Source organism: Lycorma delicatula, chromosome 5 (assembly GCF_047948215.1).
Source record: "Lycorma delicatula isolate Av1 chromosome 5, ASM4794821v1, whole genome shotgun sequence".
Lineage (NCBI taxonomy): Eukaryota > Metazoa > Arthropoda > Insecta > Hemiptera > Fulgoridae > Lycorma > Lycorma delicatula.
Window position 1 is genome coordinate 62,422,347 of NC_134459.1, and position 26,099 is coordinate 62,448,445.

General features: G+C 29.8%; 1 protein-coding gene across 1 annotated transcript in view; it reads left to right on the forward strand.

The window, feature by feature from the left end:
* IFT54 (intraflagellar transport 54) overlaps positions 1–26,099 on the forward strand; it is a 49,924-nt gene that overhangs the window by 22,949 nt on the left and 876 nt on the right. Inside the window, exons 7-11 of the mRNA XM_075366250.1 lie at positions 6,477–6,606; positions 11,150–11,278; positions 12,969–13,077; positions 14,467–14,610; positions 19,352–19,563. Of these exons, the coding sequence (XP_075222365.1) occupies positions 6,477–6,606; positions 11,150–11,278; positions 12,969–13,077; positions 14,467–14,610; positions 19,352–19,563 (724 nt within the window). The remainder of the gene's footprint in view (positions 1–6,476; positions 6,607–11,149; positions 11,279–12,968; positions 13,078–14,466; positions 14,611–19,351; positions 19,564–26,099) is intronic.

The window sequence follows — 26,099 nt, forward strand, 5'->3', positions numbered from 1 at the left end:
AAATTCTAAAATCGCAATTTTGTTATTTTTATATAAAAAGTTTTATCTCAAGTTCGGATAGATGAATCACAGTTTTAAAATTGGCAATATTAGTTTTAAAATTGTTTCGGTAACAAAGTTTTAAAATTGGCAAAAAAATGAGAACTTAAATACCTTTGCAAATTACAAAATGACGGCCATGTTTATTTTTCAATCTGTTATATCTTCATAAATATTAGTTTTATCAAAATTTATGTTATTTTGCTAAAATATTAAGCCTTTTATTTTGAACAAAATGACATTTTATTTTTTTAAATCAGTTAACAAATAGCAGAGTTATGGCAGGAGATTGATTTTGTAATTTTATGTCTGTTTTCATGTCCTCCATTTTACATCACATTCAATATATTTTTTTTTAGTTATTGCTAATTCTAGTATTGTAAATTAGTATCAAAAGTAATAATTTTCTCACAATAATAGACCTAATAATTATGACACAAAATTACAACATCAATTTTCTCTATAACTTTACTATTTGTTAATCGACTTTAAAAAGTAAAATGTCTTTTTTTCAAAATAAAATGCTTAATATTTTAACAAATAACCTACATTTTGATAAAATTAATATTTATGGTGATATAACGGATTGAAAAATAAGTTTGGCTGCTTGTAATTTATGAAGGTATTTAAATCCAGATTTTTTGCCAATTTTAAAATATTACCAAGACATTTACCAAATATTCATGTGATTCATCTATCCAAACTTGAGATATAAATTTTTATATAAAAAAATACAATGACAGATGGGGGAGAACAAAGGAGAAATTTCATTTTTCCTAAGGATATTTTTTGTTTAGCTTTACAAGTAGAATCCAAAAAAGTATAGCCAGCCCACTAATTTAGAAACACTCTTTATATTCTAGAAACTCAGAGATACTGGTTAAAACAGTTTTTTTCTGTTTGGTAAACCAAAATTTGATAATCTTATGTTAAACACTGAGTAGTACCAGATATTTAATTAAAGGATCTTCACAAATCGCAGGCTGTGGTTTTAGCATACTTCAGAGCCTTATTAATAACTATAAAAAGTAATTTGAAGCATGATACCAAAATTAAATTATAAAACCTATTTTTAAATTTATTTAATTCACATTAAATTGTGCTAGAGATGCACATTAGTAGGTAAGAAAATAAAAAGTACACTATTTGGTAAATTGAAAAATAATTTGGTAATATTCAGTAATAATTTGAAATTTTGTTTAAAAAGTATTTTCATCATCATTTACATCAATTTCACAGTCTCCCATCATTACATCCTCATATATATTCTTCATGTAATTTGTCCAAAATCACATCACCAGTAGCCCTGTTTGAGCTATAACGTTACAAAATTAACAAACTAACTCTTTCTGTGATTGAATAAATCTTTCTTTCTGTTGAATTTGTTCCCTAACACTCTCTATGGTATTTATATATACTGCAACTGTAATTGGATGACATATAAACAATTTCAGACATGTAATACAGTAGATTCCAGATAATCGGACCACTTTGGGACCGGGGCTAAGTGGCCCTATATCGTACAATAAGTGTCTAATAAAAAAATACAATACATTATTTACTATCCTTTTACATCACATAGCTACATATAAAAATAGGCCTATTACATTTAAAAACGGTTCTGTCCCAATGCATTATTGAATAGTTTTTGTAATCTTACAAGTAAAAAAAAAAAAACAAAGTGATTGATAAACAAATAGAGTTACAATACAAGTACAGTAATGATTGCTATTTATGAATAGTAAAATAAAAAAATACTTTAATATCTCTTACTTGTTTAAACGTTTTGTAAAAATTATTTTATTTTGTCATCTTCCTTTTAATACTTGGCGTTTTATAAATTTCACACAGACTCATAGTTCTTCCAGCGAGCTTCCTTCACTGCCTTCTTGTATTAAATAATGCTGAAGTCCATCGATGAATTTTTTTGCATGTTGTGTAGACGCGTTTGACATTGGGTTATCTTCTTCAATCTCATCCAGTTGTTGAGTACCAATAATGTTTTTAATTATTTCTTCATCACCAGTTTAATTCTTATCATAGCACTTTATTTTTTTATTTACATTTGAAAACTCTTCAAAATTTTGAACCTGGTGCTGCAAAAAAACATAATCGTGGCCATCAGCATTGGTTGTTTCAGTATCATCAATAGCATTAACTTTTAAACCACTTTTGACAAAGCAATTTCTGATAGTGCTACTTTCAACTTCATCCCAACTATCGGCTATGAACTGAATTACCGATAACAAATTTACCCATGCTAACATCTTTAATCATAGCCAAGGAGTCAACATATTTCCTTTAATTTCTCATAAAATGTAACTTATTAGTTTACTTAGGTAAATAAATTAAAATTTTTTTATTATTCCCATGTCAAGTGTTATGTTGAATTAAACTCATATTCAGTGGCAGAAACGCAATTTGAATGTTTTGTAAATCTAGATTAGGATGGGCAGCATAGTTATCAATAAACAGGTAAATCTTTCTTGATTTTTTTTATAACTTGTTGTCCCAAGCACTCAGCCAATCACGAAAAATTAGACTCATCATTCAGGTTTTTTATTGAAATAGTATTGCACAGGTAAACTGTACATTCTAATCCATTAAAACATTGTGGTTTATCTGCTTTACTAATAACAAGAAGTTTTAATTTGTCACTGCCAGACAAATTCGTGCAACAAACCACATTAATTTGATCCATTGAATTTTTTTTTTAGCAACATAACGCAATTTTTTTTTTTATACCAGAAAGACCCATGATTAAAAATAAGTATGGAAAAATGATAACAACAGCACCATACACAATGACCAACAGACTTGCAATGAAGAAAATAGGAACATTTGCTTCGTCATAACTGCATGATGTCATCTGTATCACCAAGCATTACTTACTGTGCAGACCAATGCTAGAAGGAAGTTACTTCCCTCAACACAGCATTCAACAACAGTCAAGCAGTTTAAATCACTAATAAAATTGTGATATTTTAGATGTAAAAGAAAGAAACGAACGAGCTAGTGGGCCTTACAAGCGGCAAATTGGACGAGTTTAAACTGGCGTAATTTTATATGAATTGTACCAATATGTTTCTGTTTTAACAAAAATGCCCCAATTAAACAGCCACCCCGAATAACTGGTATTCCTATTAACCAGAATCAACTGTATTACAAAGGAATTTATTAAAACGTACAGGAACAGGAAACTGTTAAGTTTCTGGTATTTTTTCGTAAAATCTCTTCCAGTGTAACATTAAGGCATGCAAAGTGTTGAGTGCTCTATATTCTTAAAAAATTGAGTAGTAAGGTAAAATCTTATCAAACTCCAGAAAAATAGTGAATCAATCAACCTGTAAAATTGTTTTAAATATTTTTGTTTGTTAGATACCTTACTTTGACATTAAAAAAATATTACTACCAACCACATATTTTCTTTCCATATAAGCACTAATTTAAAATGAGGATGATTAAATACAGTATAAGTATGTGACATATAGAAATTAATTTTTTAAAAGGGTAATAATTTATTCATTAATATTGTATTTAATGATATGCAGTATAGTTACAGGTTCACAAGCAGCTACTTTGTGTAGTTTTCTTTTGTATTTCTAAAATACTTTGTTTTCCATTGGTTTTTTAAAAAACTTTTTTTGTATCGTTACAAAAAATGCTCAAGTGGAGATGTTTAAAGTTCGGATATATAGACATGTATTAAACTACCTATATAACTGGAATCTAACTCCATTTCTTTGAATTGCTCTATACTTCCACCATAACTGTTTACTCACATTGTGATAAAACAATAAGAAAAATTGTGTTAGAATGCTACTCTATATAGAGCTAAAAATTATTCATGGTAGACAGAATTAAGTAATCACATGATAAACATTAAGATTGTAATTTTTGAGATTACTTTGTAATTTTTAAGATTAACGATTAGTCATCTCACTGGTTAATCATCAGGTATCTCAGCAAAAGCAGAGATAATTATCAGCTATCCCAATTAAAGCTGAGATCAGCATTAGTTATGTTATTTCAGTTTGTGTCCCTAGTTAGATTTCTTATATTGAGGAAAATCAAAATATCTGAGAAAAGCATATAGATATCTAGTAGAGCATTTCTAAGATCAAGAGATTGGTTATATTTAAATTGTCATGTAGACATGCAGTCTACATGACAATTTAAATAAATTGCAGTCTACATGAGGTGGAATAAAACTGCCACAACCATATCCATGATAATTTTAGTTGAGAATGCAACAATCAAGGTATTGACAAACTAGATATTGCTTTAAATAATAATTTGATCAAAATATCATAGTTAATAGATAATTTCAGCACAAACAAAAACATCTAATTACTGATAAAAATTACGTTAGGAGCTTTGAGACTGATTACATTCTCTTATAGTAATGATATAAAATAATTTAAACTATAAGGAGAATTATAAAAAAAAATCACCATGGAATGTATTTTAATATATCTTTACAAAAATTTAAATGTTATATTTATCCTTAACATTGCAAAAAACCAAATCATTTGAATATTTTGAAAATCTAAATGATAAACTTTATAACCTATAAACATTTTGTTGAACAGCATGATTAAATGTGATAACACAGTAAAATTTTAAGATTATAAATCACACTTTTAAATAGTACAGAAATTATTCTTTGGAAGAAATTACAGTTATGTTAATATAGTTATTATTTAAACATTTATTATATTACATATTTTTTTATAGATACATATGTAATAACTGTATAAAATAATTTGCACAGTTTTATGAGTAAAATAGCCAAATTAAGTAGATAATAATAAGGCAGAAAATATCAAGTAAAACAAATCCTTAAGGATAGTACAGATAACTATAATCAAAAATCAAATAAAACAATCACGAGTTGTTTTTCCATCACAGAGGCGGAACGAATTACACAAAATATTATTAAATGAAGATATTTAAAGACAACACAAAATAAATGATCAGTGGAGAAATTTTATAAGTAGTAAAACCAAATTAAAAGTTTTGCCTGAAATGATATTTTGGAGAGAATATGTTTGGCCTTCCCATCATTGTCAGTGTTTTCGTCATGTAGCTGGATCCTATCAATAAGACCCTAAACATAATTAACCCAAAATTTTGACATGTATTTATGTGTTCAGATCCCATGAGTGCCTTGCAGGCAATTAGTGTCATGTACTTGAGACACCCTAATGCCTGTGATATACAGTCTATTATTTCTGAAATGACGAAGGGTAACAACTGTGAGCTTCTATTGGATCTCCAGCCATATTGGAATCTCAGACAATGAGCACGCTGATGGTGTGGCAAAAGAGGCTTGTTTGCAGCCTTCTTTCACTAATTACATTGTTTCTGATGACCTCGTCTGTTTTTTGAAGAGGTTGGTTCATGATGAGTGGCAAAGTAAATGGAATTCTACCGTCAGAAATAAACTTCATCCAGTTAGAACACTGTCACATCGAGCTCCTCATATAGGAATTACCATCGAGAGGAGTTTATTATTTGCCGTTTCCAAATAGGACACTAGGCTCACTCACTGATATTTCATGACTGAGACTGATCACCTGTTTGTGTTTGCTGTGACTGCCAACTAACGATACACCACTTCCTTGTGGACTGTGTCTGTTATGCGACATTGCGTCATAAATTTAAATCAGGGGCCTACATTCAAAATATTTTAGGGAACAATATGAGGATGTTATCAAATGTCTTGCTATTTCTTAAGATCATGTATCTGTATTCTGAATTTGATTATTACTACAATGTGTTTTCATATTGTATGCCGTTTGTCATATGTCAGATGGTAATTCTTTTTTTTTTAAGCTAAATTTTCAATGCTTTTAATTGTTGATTTTATTTTTTATAACTTCTCATTTTTAAGTTTGGTGTTGTTAAGGTTAACTGTTAACTATAGGAATATTGTCTCTAGGCACTGATGATGACACTTCGTTGTGCGCGTAGAAAAAAAATTATCCTTAGAGAAAAATATGTAAGATAGTGAATGGTTGTCTAAGTTGTGTTAACAGATTCTTGTAGGCAAAGCAGTACTATACACATGAAAACAAAATTGATTTAGTATCTTTTTTAAGAACAAAGAGCTTTAGGAATATTGGTAAAGAGGAGTATTAAAATGATATTTCATACTGCAAAAATGTAGCACCATGTATTGCTTAAAAATATATCAACTCTTTTACCAAATTAATCTGGTTTCATAAACAGAAAGATATCCAGACATTTTGTACACTTCAAAAATTCTTAAATTTTGTGACTTTGTAGGCTGCTCTAAGTAAATAAGTAAATAGTGTATAGTTTTGTAAAAGTACCAGTGCTGTGTAGTCAAAACCACAAAAAATTTGTCCAGATATCTTAATAAATTTATTTAGATTGTTTTCTAATTATTAATTTAAGTAAGTTTTTTATAGGGAGGATATCAGATTCAGATGTTGGGGCTGAGAATAAAGGGAACATGAGCCAGGCAACTGTCCCTGAAACTATATCAAACTCAACTCCTAGTGAAGTTCAAGTTCTTGGTTCTTCTACATCAAACCAAAGGTATGGTTAAAGTATGAGAAATGCTATTACTAATATGTGTAAATAATTACCTCTAGCTGTGAAATGTTCTAATTATCCACAGAATGTGACAAAATATATTCACTTTTTACATTTTAAGTCCAGGATTCACATTCATTTTATAGTCACACAAAGAAAGATAAATAAATTGAGAAATGGAAACTAAAAAATGCATTCCAATTAGTTTGTTAAATTTACTTTGTGAACACAACATTTTCAAGACAGCTATCATTAATTACAATATACAGTTGCTCAGTGAAACTGTCAATTATACATTGCTTTAGGTATCTATCCATGACTGTGATTTTTAGAGTGATGTTTCTTTCAACTCCTGAAGAGTTCTTAAACATTTGTATATTGCATTTTATTTAAATATCTCTACAGAGAAAAATTTATTTGTTTTTAATAAAAATATTCTTTTATTATTAAAGTCCCTCTTGAGGGCTTACATAAAATCTTGCTGAAGTAAATATTACCTTGTTGAAGTAAATATTATTCTGATTTTAATCAGATTAAAATTAATTAATTTTTAATCCCAAAGGTTTGCAAAATTATGACAATATTTTGAATTTGCTGTCTTAATTATCCTAGATTTTTGCAAAGAGCAGTTCCACAATTTAAAATTATAGACATCATAGGTAAAAATTTATCAGTTTCATCTGGATTGTTAAATGCTCACACTCCTCTCATTATCTTTGTAAACTCAACTGTCTAATTGAATGAGTTTTGTCATGGATGATTTATAAAATAAGTTGGGGCTCTTTCATTATCATCTCATACAAGATGTTGCTAAAGTTAATGTTTATGCTGTGATTTACAGGGATAATATTTTGAGTTGCTTATACTTGTGTTATCTGAGAACAATTATTCAAGCATCTACAGAAAAGTACCAATATACTTTCTGACTGAGGATGCGCTGAAATACACCTTTATTTAATTTGAGCCAAATTCTTTCAAAAAAAAAAATCACCAAATTTTTTTTATTATTTAGGACAGTCTCAGTTTAATGTCATCAAATATTTCCACAATTTTAAACTTTTATTTAATATGGTTTCAATCTGTTATTAGCATCAGTTAAATGTAAATATGAATTAGTTTTTATCAGCTGTATATAAAAATATAAATACTTAGTCATTTTCAGTTTCATGTCTTTATCAGGAAAACAATCTAAGAAAACATTTGTGTTTATTAACAGTCAGACCAAGTTAGATAATCAAGCCATACCAGTAAAACCAGCAAATTATAGTGTTTCAAATTAAAATTTCATACCTTTATATTTCAGACATAAGTTATGAAAACATTTGACAACTGATAAACATAAGGTACTGTTTTACTTAGTTTTATTGTTAATTGATTTTTATGAAAAATTTAGTTGAACTTAGAAAAGATTCTTTTTTAAATAATATGGAATTACACCTGTGCTATTAGAAGCTCTTTGAAGAACTATTACATAGCTTCTTCATAAGTGTTGCCACCACTTTAATTGTTCTCCTGATTATGGTACTATGTAGAAAGCCCTTCAATATTTGTAATTTTTTGTATTTTTTTTTTTTTTTGTGAGATTAAATTACAATTATTTTTATTTGTGTTACAAAAACTTTACTGTCTAAAGAAAGTATGTGTTGCCTTATTAAAGTAATGAAATTTATTCTGTTGTATCATGATTTTATGGAAGTAATCAGCACATCATTAAAATTGAATCCATTAAAACTATTCTGCTAGTTAAGTATATTTAATGTGTACTTTTAATTTTGAGTTCATTATTTCTTTGTGACTGTTGATTCAGTAACAATGGCAGAATGTACTTCTAAGGAGGAAAAAACTGGTTGTATACTCAATAACTTGTCTAGATTTACTATGTGTAGTGTGACCAGGAAGTCACTGTACCCCTAAAGTTAACAAAAAATATGAGTTAGGATATGTGTTAAGAACATACAGTATTTTCATTTGAGTCAGTTGGTGACAGTTTTTTACAATGTCATACACTGTGATTAAAAGACAGTTGTACTAAAATGGCTGACACGAGTAGCTTCAGCATCAAGGAGCAGTGAATGACAAGTGTATGTGTTCATGAACGACAATGTACGAATTAGGCAATGCAGCTAATTTAGTGATAAGTTTCATTTAATAAGGCATAATAGGCATTTAATAAGCTGCCATCACGAAAAGTATCAATGTTGATTTGGAAAAAATTTGCATTTGAATAAGGCAGTGTTAAAGATAGGCCATGGAGTGGATGAAAGTTAACGTGGTTAGAAACATGTACTGCAGTTTCCATTGAACAATCGCCAATGAAATCAACACATAAACGGTCAGCTGAACATTATATACCATGAACACTGCAAGATAATGTGATAAAGAACTTGAAGTTTGGCCATTTTGTTCAATGTTCAGTGCAGTTTATTGATGAATGTGTGATCTATCTTAGTTCACGTGTCAGAAATGTGTTATTTTGAGTAAAAGAAAACCCTTATTACACGACAGATTTGGGAAAAAATCCACCACACATCATGGTATGGGCTGGAATGACAGCTTGTCATTTGTTTGGTCCTTATTTTTTTGATGAGCCAGTGAATGCACAGACATATTTGGAGATTGAGGCATGGTTAATACCACAGCTTCAAGAGAAGGATCTCATGGAACGAGTATAGTTGCAGTAGGATGGAGCATCTGCACATTTTGTTCTACCAGTCTGCGCTTATGAATGTAAACTTTCCAAGTCGTTGGATTGGCCACGATTCTCCAGCGTCACCAGCTCCCTTATCATGGCCATCACGAAGTCCTGATCTCACCACACCAGACAATTAATTATGGAGAATTATCAAGGCATACATATCTGCATATTGCTACACCACAAATGAAGAATTGCATATTACTGTGAGAGACCCCTTCTGTAATGTAACACTAGACATTCTCTGTCATATGTCACAGAGGACATGGTGACATATAGAATTGTGCTTGCAACATGAGGGAGAACACACAGACTCACTTGACCATTAAAATTAATACAATGTATCAAGTGAGTAAAAAAAATAATTTATTATTATATCGCATTTTTCTTCTATAACTCAATACAAATTTTTAGTTCTAACTTTAAGGGGTATGGTGACTTTCCAGCCACTCTGTGTATTACATCTATTGGTAAATGTTATCAGTGCATTACTCTTATGCTTTTGTACAAACCAGCCTTCATCTGATAAATTATGCAGTGAAATTTCTCCCACCTTATATCCTTTTGGGAAAGACTGCTTCTGCTTTTTTTAGGTGCAGGAAATTGGTCAGTTGTTAAGTTTACTATTAGTAAAGAATTTGCGCTTCCTGAAAACAATGATTCTATGGTCTAAGTATGAGCATAAAGAGTATAAGCTAGTATGAAGTGACCAGTTAATTTCTTTATGTTAACAGAATCTTTATGATTTTCTTTATGATATATGAATGTAATTGTTGTATACTCTATCTTAAGTTGTGTGATGATAGATCTTATCTGAGCATTAGAAGTTAGCTTATACCAGAATTTTCATTTTTACACTTTCTATACTTACACAGAATACCATTACACAGAATATACCTTAATATTTCTCTTTATATGAATAATTTAATCATTTGTGATTGTTTAAACATGGTACTAAGCACAATTTGATTATATTATCTAATAGATGGCATGTCGCATTCAGTTCAATTTTTTTTTTTTTTTCGTTAATTGGAGTCTATCTTTAATACTGTTTGGAGTACCTGTTGTTAATTCAGTTTAGTTTATTCTTCCTTTTGTAAAGTTAAATGTTTAACTGCCATAAAGAAGTTAAAAGGTTAACAAAAAAAAGCATCTTATATTTGTAAAAACAAACATAAAATCTATTCACAACTGTGAAAAAGTTTATCATGACAGTTTCCTTGAGTACAGTAGTGATACAAGTCAAATTTAAAAAGAATAAATTAAGTAAATCTTAAAGATAAATACTTTTTCAGAATGTAAATAAAGATCATAAATAAAAGATCATCATGTAAACTCAGATGAGTGAATGCTATATTTTAAAAATTAATGAACAAATTTTAGTGTTGTTTAATAATGCGTGCAGTTGGACTTCACTACCAGTAACCAGTTTTATAAGAAAACGCATTATTCATTATTATTTTTTTTAATTTCTTATTTTAGTTTTAGTATAATAATTTATGAATATTGTTCTCATTTTTAATTTTAATATTAATTCTGGAAGAATAAATTCTAGTGATATTTCCAGAATTATATTGCATGGTATATAGGTAAGTCTGTTTCACAGATTTGCATCACACACAAATTATTAGCTAATAATAATATTTTTAATAAATCATTTGTACAGTTTTATGATATGTTCAGTACTGCATTTTTATCTATTACACTGCTGTAATTTACAAATCACAATGACTATTTTTCAATGGTGGTTTTACTGTACATGCATATTTTTTAATGAAGGAATAAAAATAAATTACCATTGCAGTTTTACATCAAAATGTTATCAGTCTGTGTGATTTTAATTTTATGTTTTAGTCAAACTGCTGTTAAAGCATCTCCACCTTTAGTTTCAAGGCCTCGTACTGCAGCAAGACCTCCAAGTGCACGACCTGGTGCTCCTAGAGTTCGTGACAGAGGTCATGTTGAAGTTGTAGAAGATACAAGGTATGTAATTAATTAAAGCATCTTTATTCAGATCTTATAAGTATCATAATTTGGATAGAATTTACAGCCTAATTCAATAATTTTGATTTTAATGCATCACTTTATTTATTTATTTATTTTTTTAATCATATTTATTTTCTCAAAGATATTATTATTAAAAATAATTGTTATGATAATTTATTAAAGAATAATAAATTATATTAATAAATTATTTATTAATTTATTATGATAACTTATATTAATGATCTTTATCAGCATATTATCAGTTAGTGTTTTATCAGTTTATTATTAATATGCCTATAGATCTGTCGTGATCTTTTCTATTGTATCCCTTCTCACACACACTCCTTTTTGTTATGTTTGATCCTTTCTTCAGTATAAACTCAACAGAATATTGGCTCTGTGGGTACAGCTCTGAACCTGCAAGACTCTGTTTCTTCTTCAGTGACTATATAATAAGTGTAATGACTGAAGTGCCCATCATATAAACTGCCTGTCAGGTAAAACAATTCCAAATAAAGTTTAAAAAAAATGTTGTGTATTTTTTATACTACAATAAAAAATAAATTTTTGTTGGAGAAGTTCAGGGAAGAAAATTTTGGAAAGGGTAAGTGAAGCAGTCATCTTTTTATTTTAAACTGAGCCCAGGTAAATCGTAATTTGATTTGCTAATATAATTAGGTTTGCAGAAAAAAATTGAAATCTCTCAATACTTGGATGAGGAGAGGTTGTTTTCAAAATAACTTACAATTTTCACTGAAAATGGTTGCTCTGTCAGTGCATTTAAAGAAATATTTCATTAGGTGTTAGGAGGTTCAGTCATGTGCCTCCTTCTGGGTATGTAAGGATATAAAATATAAATGCATTTTCATACTTTTATAATATAAAGTTTAATATTAGTAATGTGAAAATATGTGACATTACTAATTAAGGTGGTGGTATTCCAAATGATATATCTTACACATAGCTTTGTTGATTCAGGTGCAGAGTAAGCAGTATGTTCTTTGTTTGTGTAATAAGTAAATCTGTACTTCAACTCTAGATCACCTGGACAGAATGTGTTGTTAATTATAATCCAATAATAGAATTGTGGCAAGGGCAGTGTGGAGGAGCTGTTGGTGTTAATAAAATAACCGATCTGGTTGGGTATCAAATCCCTATGTTCTTGGCTCCAATACAGTGCACAATATGTGATGTGCTGCACAGAGATTTAACATGAAGTGGTACCAGCTGTATAAAGTGCTTTGTAAAGCAGTATAATTACTAACTACAGTTGTCCAAAAGTTACTAAATTATACTTATTTTTAACTAGATCTGGAATGAGCATCATCACAAATGTACTTTGGTTTTCAAAACTTGATTAATGATATCATTGTCACAGATCTAACCATAGTAAATTTGGATACATAATTAATAGATAGATTAATCCTAGTTATAATATCAACTAATTCTGCTTTTAATAGCAGCTTTGGCAACTGAAAACCTAAGAGTAAATAATATTTTTGAACATATTCATGCCTTAAGATTGCTTAATATACCCCCACTGTAGGTAGACATGAAAATAAGCATTATTAAACTAACATTTTATGTAGAGTTACATTTTAGTCTTTGGATTATTCTATTATTGATTCTGTTATTTGATTCTTATTTTTATTAATACTCATTCAAATTTTTCAATTTGATTAATTAGGTCTCCTACAGTGCCAGTCAATTTAATTGTGGATGTAGATGCAACCAAAGATGATGATGATGAAAATTTAGTTAAACTTGAAACACAAGCTGCAGCATCTGTAGAACAGGTTTAAGACAATAATATTGTATTTTTTCTATATTTTTTATTTATAATTTAATAAAAGTATATTCAATCAGACACAATAATTTTATTTTTGATGTTTATTTTTTATAAGATGAATTTGCTTATTTTATTATACCTAATACATATTTTAGTAAGCATTAGGTGATAACTATTTGTTTCTTAAATACAATAACAAGAACAAAAGAATAGATCAGATTAACTTTTATTGAGAAGGCAGGACTGAAGAATGATTTGAGAAAATGTCAGAGGTTTAGTGCTTTCTTATTGCTACCTCAACCACTTTTGCCCAAATCTTGGGAATAGGAAATAGAATCTCTGGATACAAAGGAAGAATCATTATCCCAACAAACAATTAGGTATCACCAGATGGTGCTAGTAGGTCACTGTTGCTAAGAAAGAAGGAATCAAAGATAAAAAAAGGGAATGGATTGAGGATGCATACAACCCCCAGAGGGAATGCCTCAGCTGATATCAGGTTACTTTTACATAATATATCAGGATATGTTGAAAATATTATAATTATAATGATTTCAGTCATTGTATCTTCTTTGATGAAAATAATTCCTGAAAAATATCCAGGCAAGATCATTAATCACTCTATTAGCTCTATTTAAGTAGGTCAGTGTGGATGGCTGATGCACTACCCAGTAAATAAGGGGGTTTATCAAGGGTAATGAAAATGTAGAACATTTTAAACCTTGTAGGAACTGTCTTTGAAAATTGAAATAGATTACTTGTTTGCTTAAACTAAGAAAAAGGAGTCTTTATTATACAAGAACTCTTTAGTAAGATCTGCTTTAAATTTACTGCTAATGTATTCTGTTCTTAATTTTAATGATATTTTAATTGAAAAGTTGAATTATAGAAAATTGTGTGCAAGACTGTTTACAACAAAATTGTTTATAGCTTTACCTCAAACATTGAGACAATTTTTGAACATGTTTAGATATTAGAATAAAGATGCAGTCAGTGGAATGATAACATCCTCAAAATCAAGGAACTTAAAATAAGAAACTACAATCACCATTTTCTGGAAAAGTAACCATAAGCAAATATAGGTGTTGCTTCTCAAATTTCTCAATGGAATTACCTAATGAAATTATTAAAAGAGCAAATACTTATTCCAAAATTTAAAAAAAAAACATTTTCTAGAAAGAATATTTAAAAAATGGAATGAATGAAGATATTAGTAAAATAATATAAAAAATATGTTTTAGCCATCATATTATTAATTCTAAGTAGTTTTCTGTACTTAAATTATTTTGTCAGAAGCAGCAAAATGAGTGTAAGTACAGGATTCAGGTAATAAAACAGATAGGGATTGGTTAACTTGAAACTGTCTGGCTATATTTACAGTGATTTATTATTTCAGGCTGAGCTACCAAAACCTGATGTACCTTCTGATGCACCAAATGTTGATTTAGTAGGAGAAGAACATGGTCGACTTGTAGCACAAATTTTGGAAACAAAACGAGAACTTGAACTTTCTGGGGCATCAACACAAAAAGTAGAAATTGTATGAATTTTTACATTCTGTATTTAATATATAATTTGTAACATTATTTTTAAATTAGTCCTAATGATACGAAGGACTGATCAAGAAATACTTTTTTTAGGGAAATTTGAATATTAAGGTTATTGAAAGAAAAGATATCACTGCAGTAGGTAGAAATGTTTGAAGAAATGAAAAAGGCATAGCAAGAAGCTTAATAAAATCTATTTACAATGTAGAAAGTTCAATATGTATCAGTAAAAGTAAAATCCAAAATTCTTATTTAGGCTTAAATAACAATTTAAATTTACTGCAGCAGTAGAAAACTTCCAAACCACTTTCACTTCATCATCTACTGTTTAAACATTACTTCATTCCCACTGTCTTCATTTATCTATTCCACTTTAGGAATTTATTTCTTCTTAAATCATAATATAAACTGCCTTTTTTATTCACAGTAAAAGTATATTCACAATTTCATAACTACTAATTTTTATAGATGATAATGCTGTTTAATTAACATATAACTGCCACCTCGCAGTATATACAGCCATGGACTGTTGTGCAGTTCTGCATGTCAGCTTTGTAATATATTCAGAGTTACATTATTCTTTTTAAAAAGCCCGTCTATTCAATGAACATCTATAGGATGTTTATTTTGTTATAGAAGCACACAGTATGATTTTTACTTGATTACATGTACATTGATTTCAGAGATTAGTATTTTTATTTTTGTGATAGGGTAATTTGGTCTAGCTTTTAGATATAGTTTAGTAATAAAATATATATTTATTTAATCTAATAATTCACTTCCTGTAATAAATTATATAGATCTTCATGCAATTCAAATGATAATTTATACTGTTTACCACTGTGCAGCTTACAGGCACACAAGTATATTATTTGCTTATTTTTATTTTATCTAACAAAAATCATGGTCTGGAATTATTGGTTTGGAACATCTCACAAATATATTCTGTACAAATCGGTTCACCAGTGATTATTCAAAAAAATGTTCAAGGAACTTCTTAGGTAGATGTAGTAATAGTATATCTTAAGTAATTCTGTTCCATGCCTTGAATTACAAAACTCTGCTCTCCACTTCCCAAACAACCATTCCTTGCCCAAAGATAACCTTGTCTTTTCTTTTTTCTAAACAAGCTTCCTTCCCTTCCATCCACTAACACTAATACAAACTTCCAAAGTACATGGACCTAGATGTACTTAGATACCTGCAGATAATAACCTCTTGTTATTTTGTTAGCAAATAATAAGTACTTTGAAATAGTTATAAATGTAATCGTATGAAAGATTTCAAATTTAAATCTTCATCATGACACTGGAATCAGAAATGAAGTTTTCTTGTGGAAAAATGCTATTCTAGAATTTAGTTAAATTTTTTATTATAATATTAATAACTTTAGTCCTTAACAAAACAATTTCCAGTTAAGTTCATCAATAAATTAAAATTTTCCTATTCTATGCAGATCTATGTTTTCTTTTTCTGTTTAGCCTCCAGAACCACCGTAAGGTATTACTTCAGAGGATGAATGAGAATGATGTGTATGAATGTAAATGAAGCAGTCTTGTATAGTCTGCAAAGATTCATTGAAATATTTTACATATATATATATATATATATATATATATATATATATTTATGTAAAATATTTCTATGAATATATATATATATATATATATATATATACACACACACAAGTACAGGGTCCAGCAGAAATAACTCCCTGATTTGAAATGTAAATAAAATAGACATAACAAAATTACAAAAAAATGAAATATATTCTGAAAGAATAGTGTTTGCCATTTATTTTCACATACCTTTTATTAATTTTTAAAAATTATGTTGTTTATATGCCGACCTTTACTATCTATACAGGTCTTTAACCTCTCCCTGAAAGTCTGCATTATTTTTCTAGTCATTTCCAATGGTATTGCAGTGATTTGTTGATGGATAGCAGCTTTTAAATGATTGAGTGTTCTTTACTTCTGTTTAAAGATTTTAGGGTTTAGATGTCTCCAGTGAAAAAAAAACCCTTGCTGAAAAATCAGGTGACCATGCAGGCCATGGGATGTCTCCTCATTGTGAAGTAAAACGTCCAGGAAACATTTCTTCAAAGCTCAAGTGGTAGCTTCATAATTAGACACCCTTGCCTGAATTGTCTTCTTATCGGACTGCAGCATGTCGACATAGTCAAAAGTGTAAAAAAAAATAATTGCTGCATGTTGATAACAGAATCACAATTTCTAAACTACGTTTCAGTAACAAAAGCACAATGCTTACCACTTCATGCCTTGGTTATAACTGAAATGGCAAGACATTCATTACAATATGGTGTACCGACACATGCCCTGTACTATTAGCACTCCACCAACAGCAGTGGGAGATCAAGTAGTTATTTCTGCAGGATCCTGTATATATACATACACCCATAATTATCTTGTTTTTATAAATATAGTCTTTTGTGGAGGCTTAAACTAAATTACACCCCATAAATCTATACAAAATTATACATAGTTAGAATTAACAGATTGAATGATTGTTTCACACATAAATTGATTTTACAATTTACCTATGAGGTCTGTTCAGAAAATAAATGAGCTTCATTTTTGTAATCTTTATTATTAATTTTACAGATTACACTGGGGAACAAAAATGAATTTTTTTTTATCTTTGGGAGAAAAATATGTGATTCTGATAGTATTTTTTGTCCTGAATTCAAATATGATTAAATATGGTTTCCGAGAAACAGGCATTTATAATTGCAAACATTTTAAAACTGTATTAAGTATACCTATTGGTACTTGTGAGACAAAAATCATGTTGACCAGTGTTACTGCCCCAGAGTACTTTGAAGAGGACAAGTCCTCTTCAAAGTACTCCCCTCCCCAATTCACACACGTCTCCCAGCAATGTTTCCACTTCACAAAGCAGTTCTGAATAGCTTCATTTGAAATGGCCTTTAAGGCCCATGACAAATTTGATTTAATATCATCAATAGTTTCAAAACAGCTCCTTTCATCACTGATTTTAATTTTGGAAATAAGAAAATATTGGTCTGTCGAGTAGTGAGGCTATGAAAGGACATTCATCTAATTTTTGGTGCAAAACTGACAAATTGACAAAGCTAAGTGTGTGGGTGCATTGTCGTGGTGAAGGAACCACGAGTTGTTTCGCCACATTCAAAGTGCACAATTCCATTAAAATTGAAAAAACAAAGAGCATCACTTGGACAATGGATCAAAGCTTTCTTGGGGCATGGAGATCCTTTGCCAATCCATTGTGATGATTGAACTTTTGTTTTAATGTTGTAGCCGTAAATTCAGCTTTTGTCTCCTGTCATGATCCTTTTCATCATCAGTGGCTTGTTCAAGAAGTTGCCACCTAATATTCTTTCTGCTGTTTGATTATCAAATGAGGAACAAACTTTGCTGCAACTTGATGGATGTTCAGTTTTTCAGTCAAAATTTCATGGCATGTCCAATTGAGATGCTAACCTCTTCTGCAAGTTCTGTGACAGTCAGTCGGCAATTCACATGCAGCAGGTTGTTGATTTTCTGAACATGGGTGTCATCAGTTGAAGTTGAAGGCCTTCCTGGTTGAGGGTCATCTTCAATTGACTAACAAACTTTAAAATCATGAAAACCATTCATAACATTACGTATGACCCAGAGCATCATCTCCGTAAGCTTGTTTCAAAATTTGAAGTGTTTTTGTGAAACTTTTCCCCAGTTTCACACAAAATTTTATGTTGTATCTTAGCTCCTGAAAATCACACATTATAAAAATCATTACCAACTCTTAAACATGTTGCACTCAAATAACAATAACATGAAAACTAAACGAGATATCAACAATCCAAGAACATGTGGTTACAGAGGAGGTTATGCAGAACATAATGCTGCCAATCGCACACCACTAAATATCTCTGTTAGCATGTAACTAAAAATGTTTGGTTATTTTCTGAACAGACTTTGTTTATATTGAGAAGATGATGCACATTTGCAGTATAGCATATAATCATACTACTGACTATGCTTTCTTCACAGTAGTATGAACTATTTTTGATATGAACCAATTTTCATGTTTACAGACTTAAACAACAAAATATTATTTAATTTATTAACCAAATATAAAACCTGAAAAAATTATACAAAAAAATACTTTAAATACCAGATGGCAGTAGGATGTCATAGAAAGGAATATTAACTTCAACTTTGTTCTTTACTATTTGATTCATACATATTTAAAAAGAAGATTATCTTTTAGATTGTAAAACTTATCATATGAGTATAAAGATATAATTGTCAGATGAAAAATATATCAAAATAGAGAAGTCTGTTGTAATTTGTACTAACTATATGGATCAGGCTGGATTATCTGAACCATATATTTTTCATCAGTGTATAATTGACAAATTTTTTGTTGCCCCTTAGATACTTTTTAAAATTAATATCACTAGGAGTAATTACTTCTAGTATTGCGAGTAATTACTTGTTAAGGATTATATTATGAACAGTAAATGCATAAATTATTATTTTCTTAGCTTTATTTCCAAGAATATGTATTACATAATAGATAATATACAATTTCAATACAAAATTAATATAAAAACAAGACATTGCTTCAACGTCTTAAATAAATAATGTGAAGTTATAAAAATAGATTACGAGCTATAAATATCTATGTTTTAATGTAATTATAAAATAATATAAAAAGTATTTTTATTCATTTACTTTTCTTTAGGAATGGGAAGGAGGAAGAAAACGAGAACGTGAAACAGCACTGAAAGAGGTTGACAGATTAAGAGGTGCAATTCAATCTCTTACAAGAGCTGCTAATCCTCTTGGAAAATTAATTGACTTTCTACAAGAAGATGTTGATTCAATGCAACGTGAATTTCTTAATTGCCAACAAATGAATTCTCAACTTGTCAAAGAGTTACAGTCTGAACAAAGGTAGGCCAGTATGAAATATGTTCTTGTTTTTACAATATTTTAGTTTTGCTGTAGGGACAAATACTTATATGTGAGTAGTCATAATTCCCCAAAGAAAAGTTCTTAATTTTTAAATGTAAATTAAATATTTTTTATTGAACATGAACATATAATCTTATTAAATTGTATATCTGTATGTAGCAGGCCTAATTTTACCAGGGAAATGTAAATTTATTGTAAATCATGTAATGTGCAAATGTATTTAGAATCTCTGCATCCAGTTTTTATTATAATTTTGATAATTACATCTTTAGAAGAAGTTTATATTGAGAAGTTGTAGTTTGGACAAGGTTTCCCTGGCTTGTTCTACATCCCCGTAAGAAAAATCTGGATCATCCCACCATATGGATAGTAAAAATAGAAAACAGTAATCTCTCGTTATTTGCGGGTTTGGCTTTCATGGTTTTACTTATTCACGGTTGTCTCATCCAATTTTCTATACCGTGAATTTTATTAAAGAGTGTTCAAAAAGTGACACAACCTTATGGAAGAATGTTCTTCTTTTGTTCCCAGTTTAATTCTTTTGTTGCCAGTTTAATTGAGAAAAAATGGGTTACACAATGCAGTAGAGAGTATTCATTGTCTCCCAATATATTAATATTGTCTCCCATATATTAATATATGTGCCGGTTATGCCCAGACCGAGAATGCATACACAGAAAAGTATGATGTGGGTGCACCAAATAAGTCCTCCATCAAGCAGCAATACAACAAGTTCCAAGAGACAGGAAATGTGGCAGATGCAGCCAGAAGTGTTTCAATGAAAATGCTAACACCAGAAAAGTTGATCGATGTGCAAACTGCATATTCTGTTAGTCCCAAGAACTCTCTGTGATGCCTATCTAGCAGTTTGGTCTTCATTGGTAGTACCCATATGACATTGTGCAAGTGTTTTAAAGATGCATCCATACAGAATCCATGTTATTAACAAATTGTTACCTGCAGACACTGGAAAACTAGTAGCTTTCTGTCTGTGGTTCATGTCATTTGTAACACCAGATGAGGAAGAACTTGATAATTTGTATTGGTCTGACAAGGCATGGTTCCACCTTGATGGATACATGAATGCACAGAGTTCACACATTTGATGTACAGAAAATCCACCTCATTTGCATGAGTCTCCTCTGCATCTTCTTGTAAAAAATGCATCGTCTGTGTTTGGTGTTCAATATCACATAGGCGAATCTTCAAGACATTCTTTCATGGCACAGGGACAGTGAGCCCTAGATACAGATGCTGAAAAAATGTTTAAATACTATAGCTGCAGACTGGCTAGAATACACGTGGTTTCAGTAGAACAATGCTATGAGACTCATACAGCCAACAACACTGTGACTTTCTTGGATCAGTTTTTTCATGGACTAGTGATTTTGAAAGGGTTGTGGTCCCCTTGGTATTCTGATTTATCCCCTTCTGACTTTCTTGTGGGGATACCTTAAGGATGCTGCTTATAAAACTCATCCTCACACCATAACTGAATTGCAGAGCTAAATTGACCCGATGTGTAGTTGCAATTCCTCAAAAAATGTTTCAACATGTGTTTAAGAGCATGCAACACCTTATTCAATTATGTGAATCGCATACTGAAGGCCACTTTCAACAACTATTTTGACTTATTTTCCCGTAAGGTTGCTTCATTTTAAAAAATTAAAAATTTAGTGCAGAACTTAACAAATGTTTTGTTATTACTATACTATTTTTATCATTGGTAAACAATATATTCATCCATATTTGGGAAGATGTTATCAACACAACAGGATAATTTACTAAATTATAAACTTAACATTTATATAATAATAATAGAACATAATAAATTTACATGACACCTATGTGGTGTGTGTATTTTTATGAACATGTGTATTTTAACTGTAGCCTAATTATGACTAAAGAAAATATGGGCACCGCCAGACACTGCTTTGTCGCTGTTAAAAATCTTGGCGCCAATGCTGAGTCATTGCAAACCACAGCAGTTTGCATGTGGGCTACTTATGTCGTTTTATAAAGTTCAGTTCATACAGTAAAAAAATTAACCAGCAAGTTGCAGTTGTAATATTGAGCAGATACATTCAGTTTGTGTGTGGTTTTAGTAAGTTCACAGACAAGTGTCGTGGTTTCACAATGTCTCTGGTCTTTATTAAATAAAAATTTCCAAAGTGAACAATGAAAAGAGACACAAAAAAAGTTAATACCTCTAATTAGGAAAGTCAACCTTCTGAATATAAACTGAACACTAGTGAAAGCATAGCTTCAGTAGCAAAACTGTTTAACATTAATGAATCAACTGATCGCTATGTAAAGAAAAGATACGGACAAGTGTCATCATAGGTTCTTTTCAATTGGCTAGGTTACGTCTGTATGTCATGACACAGACATTGAAAAAATTGAACACTTTGAATTAATGGATCGAAGAACAAACACAAAAAAGAGTACCTCTCAGTTCACTTCTTATTCAAGAAAAAGAACATTTGTACTACCACTTGTTAAATCTGAGAATGAAAGTGGAATTAGTGCATTTTTTTCTGCTAATAAAGGCTGGTTTTAAAACTTCAAAGAACTGTTTTCCCTGCACAATGTTAGCATAACTGGAGGAGGAGCATCAGCTGACCACGAAGCAGTACATTCATTTCCAGAACATCTGCATAACCTCATATCAACAAAAGACTATTTAGCGAATCAGGTTTTTAACGCAGATGAAATATGTTTATGTTGGAAGAGGATGCCTTCTTAAACCTTTCTAATGAAAAAGGAAAAGTCTGTTCCAGGTTTTAAAAAATCTAAAGATTGCTTGACAGTCCTGTTTAGCTGCAATGCTAGTGGTGACTTCATGTTGAAAACAACTCTTGTATACAAATTGTTAAATCCAAAGACGTTGAAAGGTAAAGATAAAAATCATTTATCAGTTTTATGGAAATCAAACCAAAAAATATGTGTAACAGCATTTCTTTTTATTGAGTGCAAAAAATTTCATTTTTTGCAAAACATATTGAACTTTATCTGAAAACAATTTTTTTCATTATAGTTCTTTTAATTAATGCTCAGGACATCGAGAAGAAGTAAAATTTTTGCATCCTAATGTAGAAGTGTTCTGCCACCAAACATATCTGCTCTGATTCAACCTTTGATTTCAATCTTATCTGCAGTGGACTTCAGTGGATTGATAATTCATTGACTCTGTGAGTCAGTGGTGGAAAAATTACAACACTGCTGATTGCATTGCAAACATTAAGGAGTCAGTTGATGAAATCAAACCATCAGTGATCACTGAATGCTGGCAAAATCTGTGGCCTAACATTGTTAAGAAAAAACAAAACTGATGATAAAATTGTAAACGAATTGTGCAAATAGCACATAGAATTCAAGGTGAAGGTTTCAATGAAATTGATGCTTCAGATATTCAGAAGCTGATGTACTGTGACAAGGAAGAGCTCACGGAAGAAAAACGTTATATCTTTACCTACCTTACTATGCCTTTATCTACTCCAGAAGATGAAGACAAGAATGAAGAAGTTATGAATGAATTAAACTTAAAATCTGTAAACAAAATATTTTGTCTAGCCAGGCAACTCATAACAAAGGTTACTAAAATTAACCCTTTTCTAGAGTGGTCTAAATTTTAAATGACAGGTTGAAGCAGCATTAGCGCCATACAGCAAATTACATAAAGAATTAAAAAAGTAAATAAAAAACAAATAAAAGTTATGAGTTTTTTTTTAAAGAATAAAGTAAGCTAACATAGGCCATTATGTGGTTAAAATATTCTGTTCTTAGTGTTTAGTATTTACAGTTTTATACATGCATAAGCACAAAATTATATTCACTCATTCATAAACATAAGTATGTTAGTTTTATAAATGGTTGTTGTAGTGTACAAAATTGACATTCTGGTTACTTAAGAACTTTAAACCCCTTTTTGGCTTATAAGTTTGGTTTTACGATTTGTGCAATTTTTGCAGAATGGAACCCCTGCAAATAGCAAAGGATTACTGTAATGTGAAATTTATTCTCTTTAGTTATAATGTTCTGTTAATTCATATTGATGCCTTTATTTAAAAAAGTACAAATAAATAAGTCATCCATTTATAGAAGTAATTCACTCATTTTAGATCATATTTGTAAAACATGGTAAAATTGATAAAAAATTGTAAGTTTGAATTTTTGTTTAGATAGAAAAAAACTTTTTTAAAGTATGATTGCATACTTTAAAAAAGTTTTATGATCTTGAAAAAAATGTTTTTTAAACATAGTAAAAATGTCTATTAAAAAGATACATAGCCTATTTAAAAAAAAAAAAGCTGTTGCAAGGCACCACACAAGTTTATTAGCAGATAAGAATATGACCAGAGTCTAATACATCCATGCATTTATTAGTCAAGAAGGGTTAGAGTATATCGCAATAGCACTATTGATCTTAATATCTAAAAATTGGTGGATTGGTGAATTTTAAGGCTTCTTATATGAAGCCCTTAAAATTTTAAATAGGATTTAAAGTGACTAAAGTGGAAAACAGAGAACTTATGACAATTGGAGATTCAACTATCCTAAAAAAAATATTCATTATCTTTAGAATCTAGAACAGCAGTTATCCCAGTTATGTACAAAACAACTTAGGATACCTAGGACAACAGATATCCCAGATAATGTACAGAGTAAAAAGCAACTATTTACCAGTGATGTACTGAACAACCTAGGATATATAAAAAATAGTTAAATAAAACTATAATTACAATTAATTATTGGTACATAGCATACTATACAAAATTGGTAATGATTATGAGTAATTAAGTGGTTGGATTTTCTAAGTGAATGTTTTCTATCGTTCTCTTCCTCATAACCAATAATCTTTTGCAGTAAGATCATAAGTCTAACTGTGTTATATGTAAATGTATAAAAGACAGACCTTTCTCATCAAGCAGTATCTGAATATAAGCACTCAACTATATTACTTGAAAAGCAGCTTCTGATTTAATTTGTGTGTATTTATGTATATTACGTAATTAAATTTTGCTTATTGTAGTACTTCCTTGAAATGTGAACTCTAATCAGTGTATTTCATTTCTGGTCAATATCTGTTTTGGTAGAACACTTGAAACTCATTGACTTTATTATTTATTATGTTTCATTTACAATAATTTCTTTTAATAGCATGCTTTTAATAAATTATGTGAGGTCATTGTATTTTGTTATACTGCAGTTTATAATGTTTCTTCACTGTAGTATTTAATTAATAAATGAATTTGGATAGTTAGCAAGATGATAGCAATGCCAGTAATGAATATTTATTAAAGATTCTGCACCCACCTTGGAGCAAAGCATACCATTTTTATACCAAATGAACAAATCTGTTCAAAATTTCATACATATTAACACTGTATTTTACACCAAAATAAAAGAAAATTTGACAAAAAATTTCTTGAAAAAAATTCATTTTAGAGATTCAGGCTGAAAAAAAATTTGCTTGAGAAGAGTTTACAACATCAAAACAGGTTGTTGTTAAATTCAAATTCATTTAACTCGCTTTCAAGATGAGTTAGAAAACTTTCTCAGGATTATTTATTTTCATATAATTGTTTTATTTTAAGTTTCTTCGTTATATCCTTCAGAACAATCTAAAATGTTCCACCAAACTGGATCAGAATCCCTGAACCACTTGTGCTCTGAAAAATTAGATTCTTCTGTGATGTAATAAGTACTGTTTTTCATTCACTTTACTGGAGAAAGAATAAATCATTTGGATTTAGGTAATGTTAAGGCATCTTGAAAGTGTAAAAATCTTGTTAAAATGACATTTAGAAAAAGTGTCCATTCCATGATCTCACTGAGGCTGTGCTTCACTAGTTTATGTTTGCGTAACTTGATAATCCGTTATGCCAGCTGGCCTTTTCTCATTGAAAATAATTTTTTAATAAAAGTAGATAAACAAGATCAAAAAATGTAAATATCTAGGAGGACAATCCAAGAAAATGGATTAGAGAAATCCGCCATAGGTGGGTAGGATTCATAGATTGCAGAGCATATAGTCTGAGTAAGAATATGTGTAATAAATAACGCATTATAACACCGCAATTAAAACAAAATGTTTATATGCTTATGAATACCTATCACTTACATATAAATTAGATAAATTAGAATTATTAGGAAAATATTGGGTCAGTGAAAAAATATCGAAAACAGTGGGATAAAGAGGATTGATTTTCTTTGGGGGACTTGTATAGAATTAATAACAGGTCAACAAAACAGATTTTCAACTACCTTTGGGAAAAAAAGAAGGTACAGCAAGTTGGGCCCAAGAAATCAAAAAATATGAAGAAAAAACAACATAAAAGAAGATGAAATAACAGAAAAATATGTGTTTCATAACAAGGTGTGAAAAATAGAACAATTCCATGGTAGGAAGGATAAGGATATTAAGGATAATAAACTGGAAAAAAGTGATCTGATGAAAGGAAAAAACTACATAGCAAAAAGATGAAGAGTACTGGAAGATAGGAAACAACAAA